Source organism: Cricetulus griseus, chromosome 3 (assembly GCF_003668045.3).
Source record: "Cricetulus griseus strain 17A/GY chromosome 3, alternate assembly CriGri-PICRH-1.0, whole genome shotgun sequence".
NCBI lineage: Eukaryota > Metazoa > Chordata > Mammalia > Rodentia > Cricetidae > Cricetulus > Cricetulus griseus.
Window position 1 is genome coordinate 69,327,418 of NC_048596.1, and position 13,307 is coordinate 69,340,724.

Below are 13,307 nucleotides of genomic sequence, written 5' to 3' on the forward strand. Positions count from 1 at the left end.
GAAAGAGGGTAAAGAAAAGAAGCAGTACTGGCCACCAACTTGGAGAAGAGCTGTAAGGAAGGACGAAATCTCCAGAGAGCCAAGGGCTCTAGAACACTGGAAGAGCTGACCTCTTTTATGGTAGGGACCATCGGGGTGGGGTGGGTCTCAGAGCAAAGACCAGCAGGGCACATTATCTGGGAGGCAAGTTCAAGACCTCTAAACCAGCAAACTCTGAAATCTCATGACCAAACTTCTCTCAGGCTGATTTGGAAAGTCAAAGGGAACCACTTGACCTCCCCTGTTCTAACCGAGAGTGTTATCCACTGAAGGCTGCTTTCTCCAAGCCCAGACCAGCTTTTAAGCCACATGAACACACTTATCTAAAGACTTGCTCATCTATTCAGCAAATCTCTCTCTCTCTCTCTCTCTCTCTCTCTCTCTCTCTCTCTCTCTCTCTCTCTCTTCACACACACACACACACACACAGAGGCACACATGCTCTTGAACACAGAGAATATACACTAAACTAGTTAAGTAAATGGGGGTGGTGGACACAAGAGACTTCAAGGCCTTCCACTCCACTCGCTGTCACCTGTGACTCTCAAGTTCTACTCAGTCACAGGGAGGAACTGGAAAGACTACAATAGGAACATCCTACCACCTCTTGCAGGCTACTGTGAATGTCTTAGACTTCACCAAGTGCATAGATAAAGTCCAGAAGCCTTCTGAGTCCTACACTGCTGTGAAACCTAGTCCCTGGAACCCTTAGCTATAGGTCTCTCAACAAAGTTGAGCAATTCTTCCCTAGCACCCCAGAAACCCGGCCCCTCCCAACCCCACCCTTTGAGTCTCCAGATAGCTCCTCCCCTCCCTATTTCTCTGTTTAATGCACACCTTAGGGAGTTGCTCTTCAGAATCTCCAGGGGCCTTTCTCACCATAGGAAAAAGGCAGACGTAAACCCGGTTCCAAGGAATGATAAACTTTCCCAGACTGAAAGAACACTTAAAGTTTAGGCCCTGAGATTATGTGGCTGCTCAATATTAAAGCGGCCCAGAGCAAACTTGCGGAGGAGCCTAATAAAAATTGATCCTCTCTGCTCTACGGCAGTTGGGAAATAGGCTGGCTGAGCCTGGTAATAGTGGAAGGAGGCTCCCTCCAAAATGACAGATGAAGTCATAAACAAGTTTGATCTTGGAATCAAGCTTCGATAAATATTAAACACAGTCTTTCCCCCCCCACCCCGCCCTTTTCTGCGAGTGGATTATGATATATGGCGCGTCCAAACTTTAAAATAAGGAAATACCAGAGAAAATGATCTCAATAAATTTTCTAAGTATAAACGTTGATTATGTTTCGATTTTCATTCAAGGGCCTCTGCTGTTCGTTCTTTGGTGCAAATGACATCTCACAATAGGCTTTTGGGGAAAAGGGCTCCCAACTTGAAAAAGAGAGCCCCAGAGGTGTACAATTTATGTAATCTGCGGCTGGAAAATGAATTGTGTAATTTATTGGAAAACAGAAAGTCATGAAGATTGGATCAGCATAGCCTAGTCCCGACACCCCCCCTCCCACATCCATCAAGTTCCAATTAGAAGCCTAACCAGAGAGCTTTAATGGGTTTCCAATCTAGTAGCCTGATAGACTCATCAATTCCTCTGGGAGAAATTAAGAAAATCGACCGCCCCTTGGCGACGGAGTGTCATTCCTTTCTGCAACTATATGTCAAATTAAAAACACAATTAAAATTTAAACTGTTTCAATCAAAGGGTGCCCTGCAACCTATGTTTCACTTAATAGAACTTGGATGAAAATCTGATGCTTGCACTCCATCACCAAGGGGGGGGAGGGTGGGGAAGGAACTCTAGAGAGGATTCTTTATATTTCTTTAAGACGTAAGTGCTGGGGTGAGGGACACCAGGTGACTCCATCTCACTGCTCCTGACTTAGTGACCAGAGCCACTCTTCTCCTCCAGCATGCTTTCTCCTGTTACACCTTTTCCTCAGCTTGCTTTTCCAGGCACCCAAACCAGAAAGGACTCTTTTGCAACATCAGCACCCCAGACTTTGCACAGTTTCATTCAGTAGCCCAGCACAACCCTGTGAGCACCACCTTTCTAGAGGCACGAAGTAGCTACGCTCTCCCAGGTGGGAGAATTAGGAGGGGGTCTCATGCAAGTCGATAGACCCAGATGGGACTAGGGTTGTAGTCTGGGACTACCTCAATGGCTCCTCCCTGCTAGTTCTCCTTCAGGACACTTTTACAAGAGAAGGGTATTGGGTGAAGCTCAAATCTCAATGCTAGATCTCAGCACTGAGAGCCACTAGGTGGTGATTCCCCAGTACTTACAGCATTGCTATCTTAGAGGGGGCTCTTTCACCTTCCCCCATTTATATGTCAAAAGTTCAACATCATCTGCTTTACACAAGGAAAGGCTAGATATGCACTCAAATGTGAACCTTTCCAGGCTTTCAGATGTGCACTTGCTGGTACAATGGGTGGCTGACACTCTAAAGTCAGGGAGGGTCTGTAAACACTGCCCGGTGACAGGTAAAGAGTGAGCAGGAGGCAAGGAGGAGGGGCTAGGCAGATGGCTTCTTTAATGCCACAGTAAAGTGCCTGTGTGGGCACAGTCCCCTGGTTCTCCTGGCTGCCTCAGGGATTTCTGTGGGTCTGAGCATCCTTGGCACATGGCTCAGTTTCCTACTCACTTTGCAGTATTTGAGTTTGGGCCACTGCAAGGGGTGGTCACTGGGCTGCTAGAACAAGACAAGCTAAAATAGACTAAAATGAGGTCTTCGAGCTGGTCAAGCGCCCATCTGGTAAAGGCTAGAAGCCCCCACAAGGACTCCCAAAGGAAGCTCAAGAATCCCATGGGCTTCCATGAGATGGAAGCAGGGGTGTTGGCACCACAGGTGGGTACTAGATCTCCCAGAGCAGAAGCACCCAGAATGAGCAGCCCTAGAGGCCCGGGGAACCCTTTCACCCCTCACTTGGGATGGCTTTAGAAAGGAGATAAAGCTCACCCACCTCTTCACCACCTCCTCCTCCTTCTTCCAGCTCCACTTCCAGTTTCCCAGGCAAGGGGAGGAGGGTGCTCCGGGGCTAGCCTGCCCCTTGTGGTCTCTGACTCTGACCTGCCAAGGGAATGTTCCCCCTTAGAAATGAACACCAGTGGCAGGGGTGCAGTTTATATGTCTTGGTGTTGTTTGATGTACACACATCCACTCTATTTACTACCAAATAAAAGAAATACATCTGTGTTGCCAACAGAAACAGTTAGCAGGCTGGCTCTGAGCTCTCCCAGGGCCTGGAGGCACTCAGAGGTACTCAGAGCACTGTGGTGACTCCTTTAGTATTGGCACATAGGAGTGTGAGGGTCCCTGGTCATCGTGTAGTGGTGAGGTTAGGCTACTTTGACCAGGTGGCTTGTGACAAAACTCCAGGATCAACCTGCCACATGGGATTTTTTTGGTGGGAAAAAGTGGGGTGGGAGTATATACACCCTGCTCCCTGCCCATCCATACTATCTGTTCTTAGCCCACTTTAGTCAGGAACCATTGAGAAAACCAGCCACCTAGGGTCACTTTAAACATACATGACTGTACATATGCCCGAGCTATCCTGATGGTGCTAAAAAAATTGTGAGTGGGTGTGTTAGGAACCTTGGGCTGCTTGTATCTGCAGAGAAATATAAACTAGAGGCATCATGTGTGGTGTGCCAGGTTGAGTGTATGCTGTGTTGTTTGCACTCATCCATCTATTTGGTGGCCTCTGTGGAAGGTGAGATCATTTTCATTAACCAGAGCATTGACTGGTGTGAAGATCAGACTCAGAAGTGTAGGTAGACAGAAAGCTAGATTCCACAACCTAAAGGTGATAAAAAGATAAAATGAGGAGTGTCCACTCAGCATCCTGGAACAGGAGACCATGGTTGCCCTGACTATCCCTAGAGAATGTCCAGAGGATTTCAGGAGGCCTCGGCACTCCCCACAAAATGTCTTCTTTAGTGATTGGTTCTAGAAGCTCCTGGGAATCTTTGTAAAAGGGAGATGAGCAGAGGATAAGACAGCAACCAGCTCTGCAGTCCTGTACTGGGTTTCTTCTGACAGGAAGCTCTCAGAAAGACCCATTGTGCCCCACTCAGAAAAGCTCCAGTATTCCATTTGTCATAGCCTCCCACTATGAACACTGAGGAAAACAGCAGGACCCCCACCGAACTGGAAGATAATGTGAGCACCACGCTCTTCCTCCAGGGCTAAACTGTGGCTCCAGGGTGAGGAATACCAGCCCAGAGCAGCAAAACTCCCATGCAGGAGGAAAAGCAAGGCCAATGGGATCAGACAAAGGATAAACTGTGCTGTGGAAAACCAGTTATGTCTTGACTTTCAAAAGACTGGGTCAGTCAAGAACCGCTTTCTAGAATCCAAACAAATAAAGAAGTATTTTCTTGGCATTTGATAACATCATGCTCTGGCTATAAAATCTGAGGACATGTTTGCTATTGCAACATTATTTTTAATGAGCTGTTACTGGCCTGTCCCGCAGTTAGTATTGCCAACAGTAAAAGGCATCACTCTGTTTGCAGGTAACACAAGGAACAACATATTTTGACCCCGATATTCTGTTTATTTTTCATTTATGACACATGCCCTCGTTTTTATTCCAAACCAGAGGAAAATAAAGGCAGATCTATCTTCACTGGGGTCCAGGCTAAAATTTTGCCACAAATACGCACACTGGTTTATTTGAGGCCAGTTTTCCATCAACAGAAAACGATAGCCGTGTTTCAGCCACAGTAGAATCAATTGTGTCGATTGAGTTGGAGCAGCTTGGCAACACAGTAGGAGAAAAGACAGCGTGGACAGGCGCTCCCCAGTGGTTGTGTCCTGCTTGTGGCAATGCTGGCTGGAGTCTTCTCTGCCTTGCTGGCTCCCCAGCTCCAAACGGACACTGTCGGGAATGTGATCATCACGGACACACACAGACACACACAGACACACACAGACACACACAGACACACACAGACACACACACACACACACACACACACACACACACACACACACACACACACACACACACACACACACACACACACACACACACACACCCCACAGAACTTGAAGGCAGGCAGCCATGCCAAGTTGGCAAGGAACACCTGAACACCTCAAAGACCAGTTTTTCTAAGGGTTTGGGAACGCCTTTGCCTCTGGTGCTGAGGGCCAAGAGTGCAGGGGCCTGAGGAAAGCACAGTCATCCAAGGATTGGCCAGGACAGGTGGGTCTACACAGGCTACCCTGAGGCAGCTTTGGGCACTGATGGACACAGAAAGCCTGGCTGGCATGGCTGCAGTAACCTGCAATAGTGCCTCCTCAGCCAGTGGCATATTCCCCACGCCTTTTGCACTGGGTAGCTGAAATTCTCCCAGCTCAGCTGAAACCTCCCCGTCCTAGAAGTAGCCGCTTCTCCATCCCAAGGACTGCTAGGTTTAACGATCTACCTCCAGACTCAGCCGAACTCCAAGCTTTGTGCTCACTTCTTTCCTCCAACAACCCAGGAGGCCATTGCGGCCTCCACAATCTTATCATGGCTTTTTAGGGATGCCTGGCCCAGAAGCTCTTGAAGGAACCCTGGCTTGGGGAAAGCAAGGAAGCTTCAGCCTCTCCTTGAGAAATACCACCTGTCTTTAAGCTCGGGGCTGCCATTTTGCTCAATTTTGCAAGTTAGATAAACCTAGGTCTTTAAACCCTTCTCATCCCTCAGTCTTCCTTGTTCTGACGAGGGCCTTTTAAGCAGTAGAAGATATGGGAAAGAACATCCTTGGTCCTGAACAAAGCCGCCTCTGTCTCCTCTGCTGGCTGGATTCTAGGGGCCTGAGTCCAGGTCAGACTTAGAAAGAGCACAGAAGCTGTCAGAGACAGGCAAAAAAGAGTTTCCCTGGACACCTGCTCCTTGGGGGCGCAGGGGTTGTGGGGTGGGAGAGACACCATCCAAACTTACACACTCTGGCAACATGAAAGTCTTAGTTTTTTGCTTTTTAATTAATTTGATTCCACAACATTAAGTGTAACAATATTTTGTGGAGTTTTTCTTTTCTTTTCTTAAAAAGGGGTGGAACTCTAGCAGAGGACAGGGAGGGAAGAGGAAACAGACTACTCCTAACGACAGAACAACAGGTGTAGCCAACAGGAAAACAGAGCCAGAGAGGCCCTATGGAGTTGAGGGTAAATTTTACAAGAAAACTGTACATTTATCAAATAAGTTAAGATTCTCCTATGTTGATTGTCCTTCACTTAAAGCGCTCCACTCTGCCTGGCTTCCTCCTCTAGCATTGCTACCCTACCTTGCTTTCTTCCTTTTCCCTCTCCCCTGCTTAAACTTTCCTCTACATTAATGATTATGCCGTGGCATGGTGGTCCTTATACCCACAGAGGAAGGGGCAGGGCTCTAGGGAAATTTTGTACAATATTGCACAGGTCAAAGCACAATAGTTGCTGCACAGTAAAAATGGGAAAGGATAAAATGTATTTTTTCTACCTTCCCCCCCCCCCCGAAAAAAAGAAAGAAAGAAATTAAAACAAATCTCTCATGCAGGTATAACACAGTAGTGATAGTGATGTTAAATAACAATTTTCGGGCCAGTCATTTACCGCTAAATAAATGCTAGTGATAAATAAGACCACTGGAACCCAACTAGATGTGGAGCTGTTCCAATTTCTAAAGGTCTGATTTGGGACTTTTGTCTTTTCCCTTTAAACATTTTGGTTAGGGAATTCCTTAGTCACGAACTGAGACAAATGATGTTAACTGCCACAGATCGGCCGCTTAGCTAACTGTTGGGATTCTACCAGAGGTTACTCAGATTCTGTAAAATGAGTGTGTGGGTGGGTGGGGGGGTGTAGCTGACTGGGGGGAGGCAAGAGCCACACCCATAAATCCAGAAATATATGAATTCAAAATATGAATTCTCTCTCTGGATTTTCAAAAATAGTTCTATAGAAAATGAATAAACTAAAGGAAGTTGGGTTTTGCGATTATTTTCCTTCTGTAAAAATAATCCCCCCTCCAAAAAAAAAAAAGCCACAGCAAAAGGGAAATTTAAGGGGAGGTTTGCACATTTATCAAAAAAAACTTTCAATTGGAAGTTTTGACCTGGGAATTTTGTAGCCCTACCATCCCGTTTTCTTGCAATGGTAAGCAAAACCAAAAATAAGAGGAGAGGCGCCTCAAATTCATAGGAATGAATTGCACGAAAATGCATTGCAAATACTTACAAAATGCTATTGGGGGGTGGGAGGCAAGGCAGTGAGCCCAAGCCCTGGTTCCCAAGGTCGCTGGCCACAGCTCGGCGCCCTTGGTCCAGCCCAGTCTCCTCCTGGGTCCCCGAAAGACGGCCGGGTGCTCACTCCCTCTCCCCTCTCCGGTCTCACACCGGCCGTAGTAGCGGCACGGAGGAGACAACTGGGTGCGAGTAGTAGACTGGGTGCGGGAAGGTGAGCAGCGGCTGGCTGACCGGCACCGGGGCCCCGGCGGCCGCCGCCGCACCGTCGGCGGCAGAGTTCTCGTGGTAAAGGATGGGCACGCGCACGATGCGCTGAGCCGCGGCGTGGCTCAGGTTGGCGGCCTCCAGCTCGGCCGCCAGCTGTCGCTTCCACTTGTTGCGACGATTCTGGAACCAAATCTTGACCTGCGTCTCGGTGAGGTGAAGCGACGCAGCCAGGCCGGCACGCTCGGAGCTGCTCAGATAGCGTTTCATATCGAAGGTGGATTCGAGCTGGAAGACCTGGCTGCGGGAGAAGACGGTGCGCGTCTTCTTCTTGCGGCATGCGGGCTTCTTCTCGGGACTCTCGGCGCCCGCCTTCCAGTCCTCTGAGCCCGGAGTCGCCGCAGTCGCCCCTACAGTCGTCCCAGCCGCGCCCGGCACCACCTCGCCTTCTTTTTTGCCTTCCTCTGAGTCGCTCTCTTCCAGAATGATCTCGTCCGGGCTCTTGGAGTCCAGCTCCTTGTGATCTGGGTCAGCCTTGAGCAGAGGCTCCGGGGAGTCGCGGTCGGTGCCGGACGCAGGGGAGGAGTCTCGCAGGAGGGCTTTCTCCGATGCTGCAGAGACAGACAAACAGACGCACACTCAAGCACAGCAACACAATCTTGAGCGGGGAGGGAGTCTGGGGGCAGCAGGCGCAGCCCACGCGTTGGCCTTCCGGCTCCTGGTGCTGGGGCCTCAGCTTTCCCAGGTCCTCCTCTGTCCCTGCTGAGCTGCAGTAGGGCGCCAAGACCTAGGATTCCCTTGCCTCCCAAGGACCAGCGAGCCGATGATGGCAGCAGGGCCGCTCCTTTCATCCCACGTATCCCGTGCCAGGGGCCAAAGGAAAAATTATCTGTGGTTAGGGTTCATCCCTGCCTTCCAGGCCTAGTCCCCTACTCAGGCCATCCCAAGCCACCCATTCCTGCTAGAGGCCACTTTTCCCGGGAATCGCAGCGCCGGAGCCTCCAATTCCTCCTCTTTTCTCAGCAAGTGGGATTGGAATCCTGGGCCTCCTAACCAAGCGCGCAGGAAAGATGAGGGCTAGAGGACCGAGGAAGTTGGCCAAAACTCGGGTTTGCAGGTGTTGGGGCATCCCATAACTGTAGTGACCAGCCCAGGGCGGGGATAGGACCAGCCCGTAGGGAGGGAGGGGAGAGCGAAAGTTCAAAGAGAGGTCGGTACCTTCTGGTCGCGGGAGGTGGCCGCCGGCTGGGGTCAGGGTGTAGGGGTACCACCAGGCCGGGGAGCGCTCCAGGTAGTGTGCGGGCAGGGCAAACCTCTGCGCTGGGATCTCAAAGCGGGGGAAAGCCAGGTCGCCCACCTGCGAGAGCGCGAAGCCTGCGGCGCCCTCCAGGGCACCCTTGGCTGCGGCGGCGGCAGCGGCGGCCGCGGCAGCGGCAGCCGAGGCCGGCGCGAAGAGCGTTCGTGGGGGCGGCTGAGGTTTCGGGGGAGGCCGGTGGTGGTCTCCGTTGAGCAGATTCCTGATGGAGAACGGGGATTCCTTGGGCGCGGGAGGCTGGGGTGGCGGCTGCGGGGGCGGCGCGCTGGCAGTGCCCGAGGCGTCCGGCCCGGGCTCCGGCATGGTCCCCAGTCCTCCGGGTCCCACGGAGGGAGGGAGCGGGACAGGCGGGCGGCGGGGCGAGCAGGCTAGGGGCCGGAAATCAGACCATAAACGGAACTCAACTACGGGGCTCAAAGTCGGGGGCCGCCCCGGGCGCGAATCGAGCCGCGGGAGGGCGGGGTGGGGACCGGGCCGGGGCGGGCTCGCATGGGGGAGGGGTCCAGTGGGGCGGGGAGCGGACCTGCCTCTGCGCCCAAGGAGCGAGGGGGCCGGGTAGAAGCTGCGGCTCCCCGGGAGGAGGCTGCGAGAGCGTCCCGGGCTTGGGATGCGTCAATCCGGCGCCGGATGCTAATGATGAAATCAAAATGTCATCCAAGTTAAATGCGGGGAGTATACGGCGATTGGGCGCGTACAATGGCAAATGGGATTAGGCCGGCCAAGGCGCAGCCGAGCCGGGGCCCCGCAGCCGCCTCCGCCACCGCCCCCCTCCTCGCCTTCCCTCGGATTTTGGCGCTTTGGCTTCGGGCTATGAGAGCCCGCCTGTTATTGGCTTTATATAGTCCAATTAGGCAGCAAATGAGGACAAACCTATTAGCACAAAAGGATATTGGCTCTCGCTAAAGAGGCACTCGGAGAGCTCCCACCAAAGCGGGAGGCGCACGAGGGACCCGGAGAAGGAGACGCCCCCGGCGGAGAAGAGCTCACCGACCCACAAGAGTCTGGAGCCCGCGCCTCCCTCTACCCCCTGCGGCTCGGCCTCGGGCTTGCCGTTGCCGGCACGCTGGAGGGGGAGGGGCAGGCCAGGCTGGACCGAGTCACCTCGGGGTTATTTGTGCTGGGCTAGCAGCCACCACTCTCCTACCCCTCCCGGCGTGGCAGGGGCCAGCTGTCCCCACGCGGCTGGAAAGCCTCGGTCTTGCGGGCCCAGGAAGCAGGGCGCCACCTCGGTTGGGGACGAAGTCAATGCTCTCTTTCCCCAAAACCTGATAAGCAGGACGAAGGCAAGAAGAGGGGAATTAGGGTTCCCTACCCACCGTCTAGTGGGAAGGAAGAGAGTTCTCGTGTCTGCGGGCTCAGGAATCCGGGTAGCCTTGACCTTTGGTCCTGAGAACCGAAGAGTCAATCCGAATCTCCCGAGAGTAGGAGTGGATACGCGACTGCACTCTCTTGAGAGCGCAGGACCCTCCGACGCTCGCTCGCGCTTCCCCTTCGTGAGACTGTGAGACTGTCGGGGTAGCGATGTTCCCGCACTGACGACTACACTCCAAAGGACCCCACTCTTTCTTGTTTTACTCCACTCTCTTTGAATGACCGTGCCCACGGGTCAAGGACTGACTCCAAACCTGCGGTCCGAGACAGCACTTTCCCCAAGAAGTTTCCGGGTGCGGCTTAGGAGCTACCTAATGCTTTAACACAGGCTCTGAGAATCGGAGGCGCAGCGGAATACCTTTCTCGGTTGTGACAGTGGCAGCGACACCTGCAGCACGTCCCATGGGCCTCCAAGTCTCTGGAGAACCAAGGCGGGCCTCTGAGGAATAGCTGGACTCCATCTGCCTTAACAGCTCCATAAGCTGAGCAGGAAAGGAAGCCCAAGAGACAAGCAGTTCAATTGTAGATTTCAGCGACAAATAAAACAGAACTGTTGGTGGGGTCCCTTCCCCGGGGATGGATAGTTGTCCCAAGAAAGATGGCAATCTGTCCTCAGCCCTGGTGAAGCTCCCTTCACACCTGAGCTCTCTCCGCCCCACCCCTTTCGTTTTCTTTCCGTTGAGCCTTGCCTTATTCAAGCAGACCCAACCGTTTTGGGTCCCCAAATGGGAAGTAGGTTTATTTTATTTTCCAGTCCTAGGGCTCCTGAGCCTCCTCCAAATCTTGACGGTCGTGTTTAAAGTTTTGACATTCACCCCACAGTAACGAACCCTACATTTGCCTTGTAAGTAGCGCTTCCATAAATGGTTACTATTATTCCTCTGAGTTTGTACAAAGCTTTACTGGAACGCACAAGGGCATATCATCTAAAATCTGAGTCGGAGCCAATCACAGCTCGGAGGCTCAAACAGGGTGGGAAATATGTTCGGGTTTTATAGAGAAAAGGTGTCCAGAGAGGAGACCATACCTAAGGCACCCAACCAGTGTTGGACAACTAGAGGTCACTCCCCCACCCCACGGGGAGAAATCGTTCTCTGAGCGCAGGCGACATGAATGCGCATTACTTGTGCACAGCAAACCTGGTGGCCCAGTAGGCTGTGGAGACATCTTCCATGGGTGTGTGGGGGTCTGGTGGGGAATGTGTGCACACTCGCTAAAGTTCTGCCGTAGGGAGGCTACTTTAAACTAGGGAAAGCGGAAATTCGTCCCCATTTCTGCGAACTGTGTGTCAGTGCCTACCCTACTCTGACTACCATGCGAGGCGGTGTTCAATCACTATCACTGTATCTCAAAAAACAAAAACAACTAGCAGACACTCACGAGCCCGCAGGCACAGAAGACGCTCTGTCCCAGGAAGTGACTTAGGGCTCATCATAATTCTGGGCCTAGATGCACCGACCTAAGAGGAGTAGGTCGGGTCTCAGGCCAATCGGCCTATGTGTCCCTTTCCTAAAGGGCGCTAGAGTATGTACGAATGTGTGAGTTCACGAGAGGCTTCAGCATCCCCAGCTGGACTTCAACAACAGAAAGCATGGAGTTGATCTTTCCTTACTAGTTCGAAAAAGCTAGCGTCTTGGCCTTGGGTGCCTGGACAGCATCACTCGCTCTCTGTAGAGGCTGGGGATCCCTCCACTTGCCAGCACCATGATGCCATACAAAGTCAGGCAAATAGCGCCCTCTATGGGGTATCCTCGAGCCTACAGGAGAGGCTGAAGAAAACACAACCTATGCGAAGTATTTAAAGCCAAGGCTTTACTATCCCTATCACCCTTGGAAAACAAGCACTTTTAAATCTTTTTAAAAATCTGAGTTATGGGAGAAATCAAGGGCAAAATCACCTGAAGGTCTCTGCAGATCTTTATCTTGAAACCTCTGGAAGAGATCTCTCCTGCCTCTCATTCTCTGGCTTTCTTTCTCCTTTTAAGGCCCCCTTTACGTTTTTTCCCTTGCAGCCTTTTCTCTACACGTGGGTCCTGACTGAGCTTCAGGATGCCTGCTGCATAAGGCAAGGGTCTGCCTTATTTATTTTTTGAGAACACAGTGTATATTTGGCCAGTCAGATATCTCAGTAAAGGCTGTGTTAATGCCTAAATTCTTGAATATGGTGAGTGGGTAAGTGAGTATATGGATGGGTGGTGAGTGGGTGGGTGAGTTCACAATTCCCACTGCAGAGCATCGATCTGCTTGATAAGAGCATTTCAGACACCCTGGCAACATCCCTGAAACACTCCTCCCAAAGCAGTTTTTGCAGTGTTTAATGAGAATCTAGGTTTTTGGGTTTTTTGCATAGGGTTTTGCCCTGAAGCCCAGGCTTCTCTGGAAGTCATATGTAGTCTCCCTAATGATGAGACTACAAGCATAAGCAACCGCATTCAGACAATCTGAGGTCTTTTGATGATGCACTTTACAAACCCTATAGAATTTCTCAGGAACAGGGCTGCTGAAGAGTACCTCTTAGAGGGTTTATGGCACATGGGCTGTGTAGAATCAGATCTCCACACCGCTCCCTACTCAGACAAGTGGCCAAGAGGGCAAATGGGGCCTGGAGAACACTAATGATCAACACTAAACTTTTACACAAAGAATGAGGCAACTTGGCGAAGGGATGCTTAGAACCACCCTCACACCCACCACACACAAAACTCATATATGCATTTATATACACTCAAGTTGGTATGCAGGTTTTTCTCCAAGGGAGGGGAACATTTATATGTTCTTTGGGACCTCACCTAAAACAGAGGTCTTGCTTCTGCAGCCAGAGTGGGTAAGTCCTCCTTAGATGCAGTGCTCAGACTTAAAGAAAGGATGAGAACCAGCTAAGCTTTTAGCCAAAGCTGCAAGACCCATACTGGATGCCCTAATAACAGCTACAGTTTGCCCTGTTCCTGATGGTTACATTTTATCACCTAACTGTCCTGAGGTTTTTTGTTTATTTGTTTTTGTTTTTTAAACAGAATGGATCAAAGCCTGAAACTGTGTTCCCCACAGAAACTCTGACCCTGTCTCTTTTTTCCATGCTACTTGTAATACTACCAAAGACCCCTGCTAATGAATATGACCTCGAGGAATATACAGCCCCTAGGGATGGACT

The 13,307-nt window shown here is 51.2% G+C and overlaps 1 protein-coding gene across 1 annotated transcript; it reads right to left on the reverse strand.

The window, feature by feature from the left end:
• Window positions 1-7,410: 7,410 nt before the first annotated feature.
• Window positions 7,411-9,088, reverse strand: LOC113834977 (homeobox protein HMX3). Its single transcript, XM_027409233.2, has 2 exons — window positions 8,689-9,088; window positions 7,411-8,081 (listed from the first exon to the last, which is right to left on the reverse strand). The coding sequence occupies exons 1-2, from the start codon at window positions 9,086-9,088 to the stop codon at window positions 7,411-7,413; spliced, it is 1,071 nt and encodes a 356-aa protein (XP_027265034.1).
• Window positions 9,089-13,307: the final 4,219 nt, after the last annotated feature.

Excerpts from the sequence above, each read along its gene's own strand:
- LOC113834977 (XM_027409233.2), bottom strand. The coding sequence starts at position 9,088 with ATGCCGGAGCCCGGGCCGGACGCCTCGGGCACTGCCAGCGCGCCGCCC. Across the intron at positions 8,082-8,688 it reads CCACCTCCCGCGACCAGAAG|CATCGGAGAAAGCCCTCCTG; the intron begins GTACCGACCTCT and ends CTGTCTCTGCAG.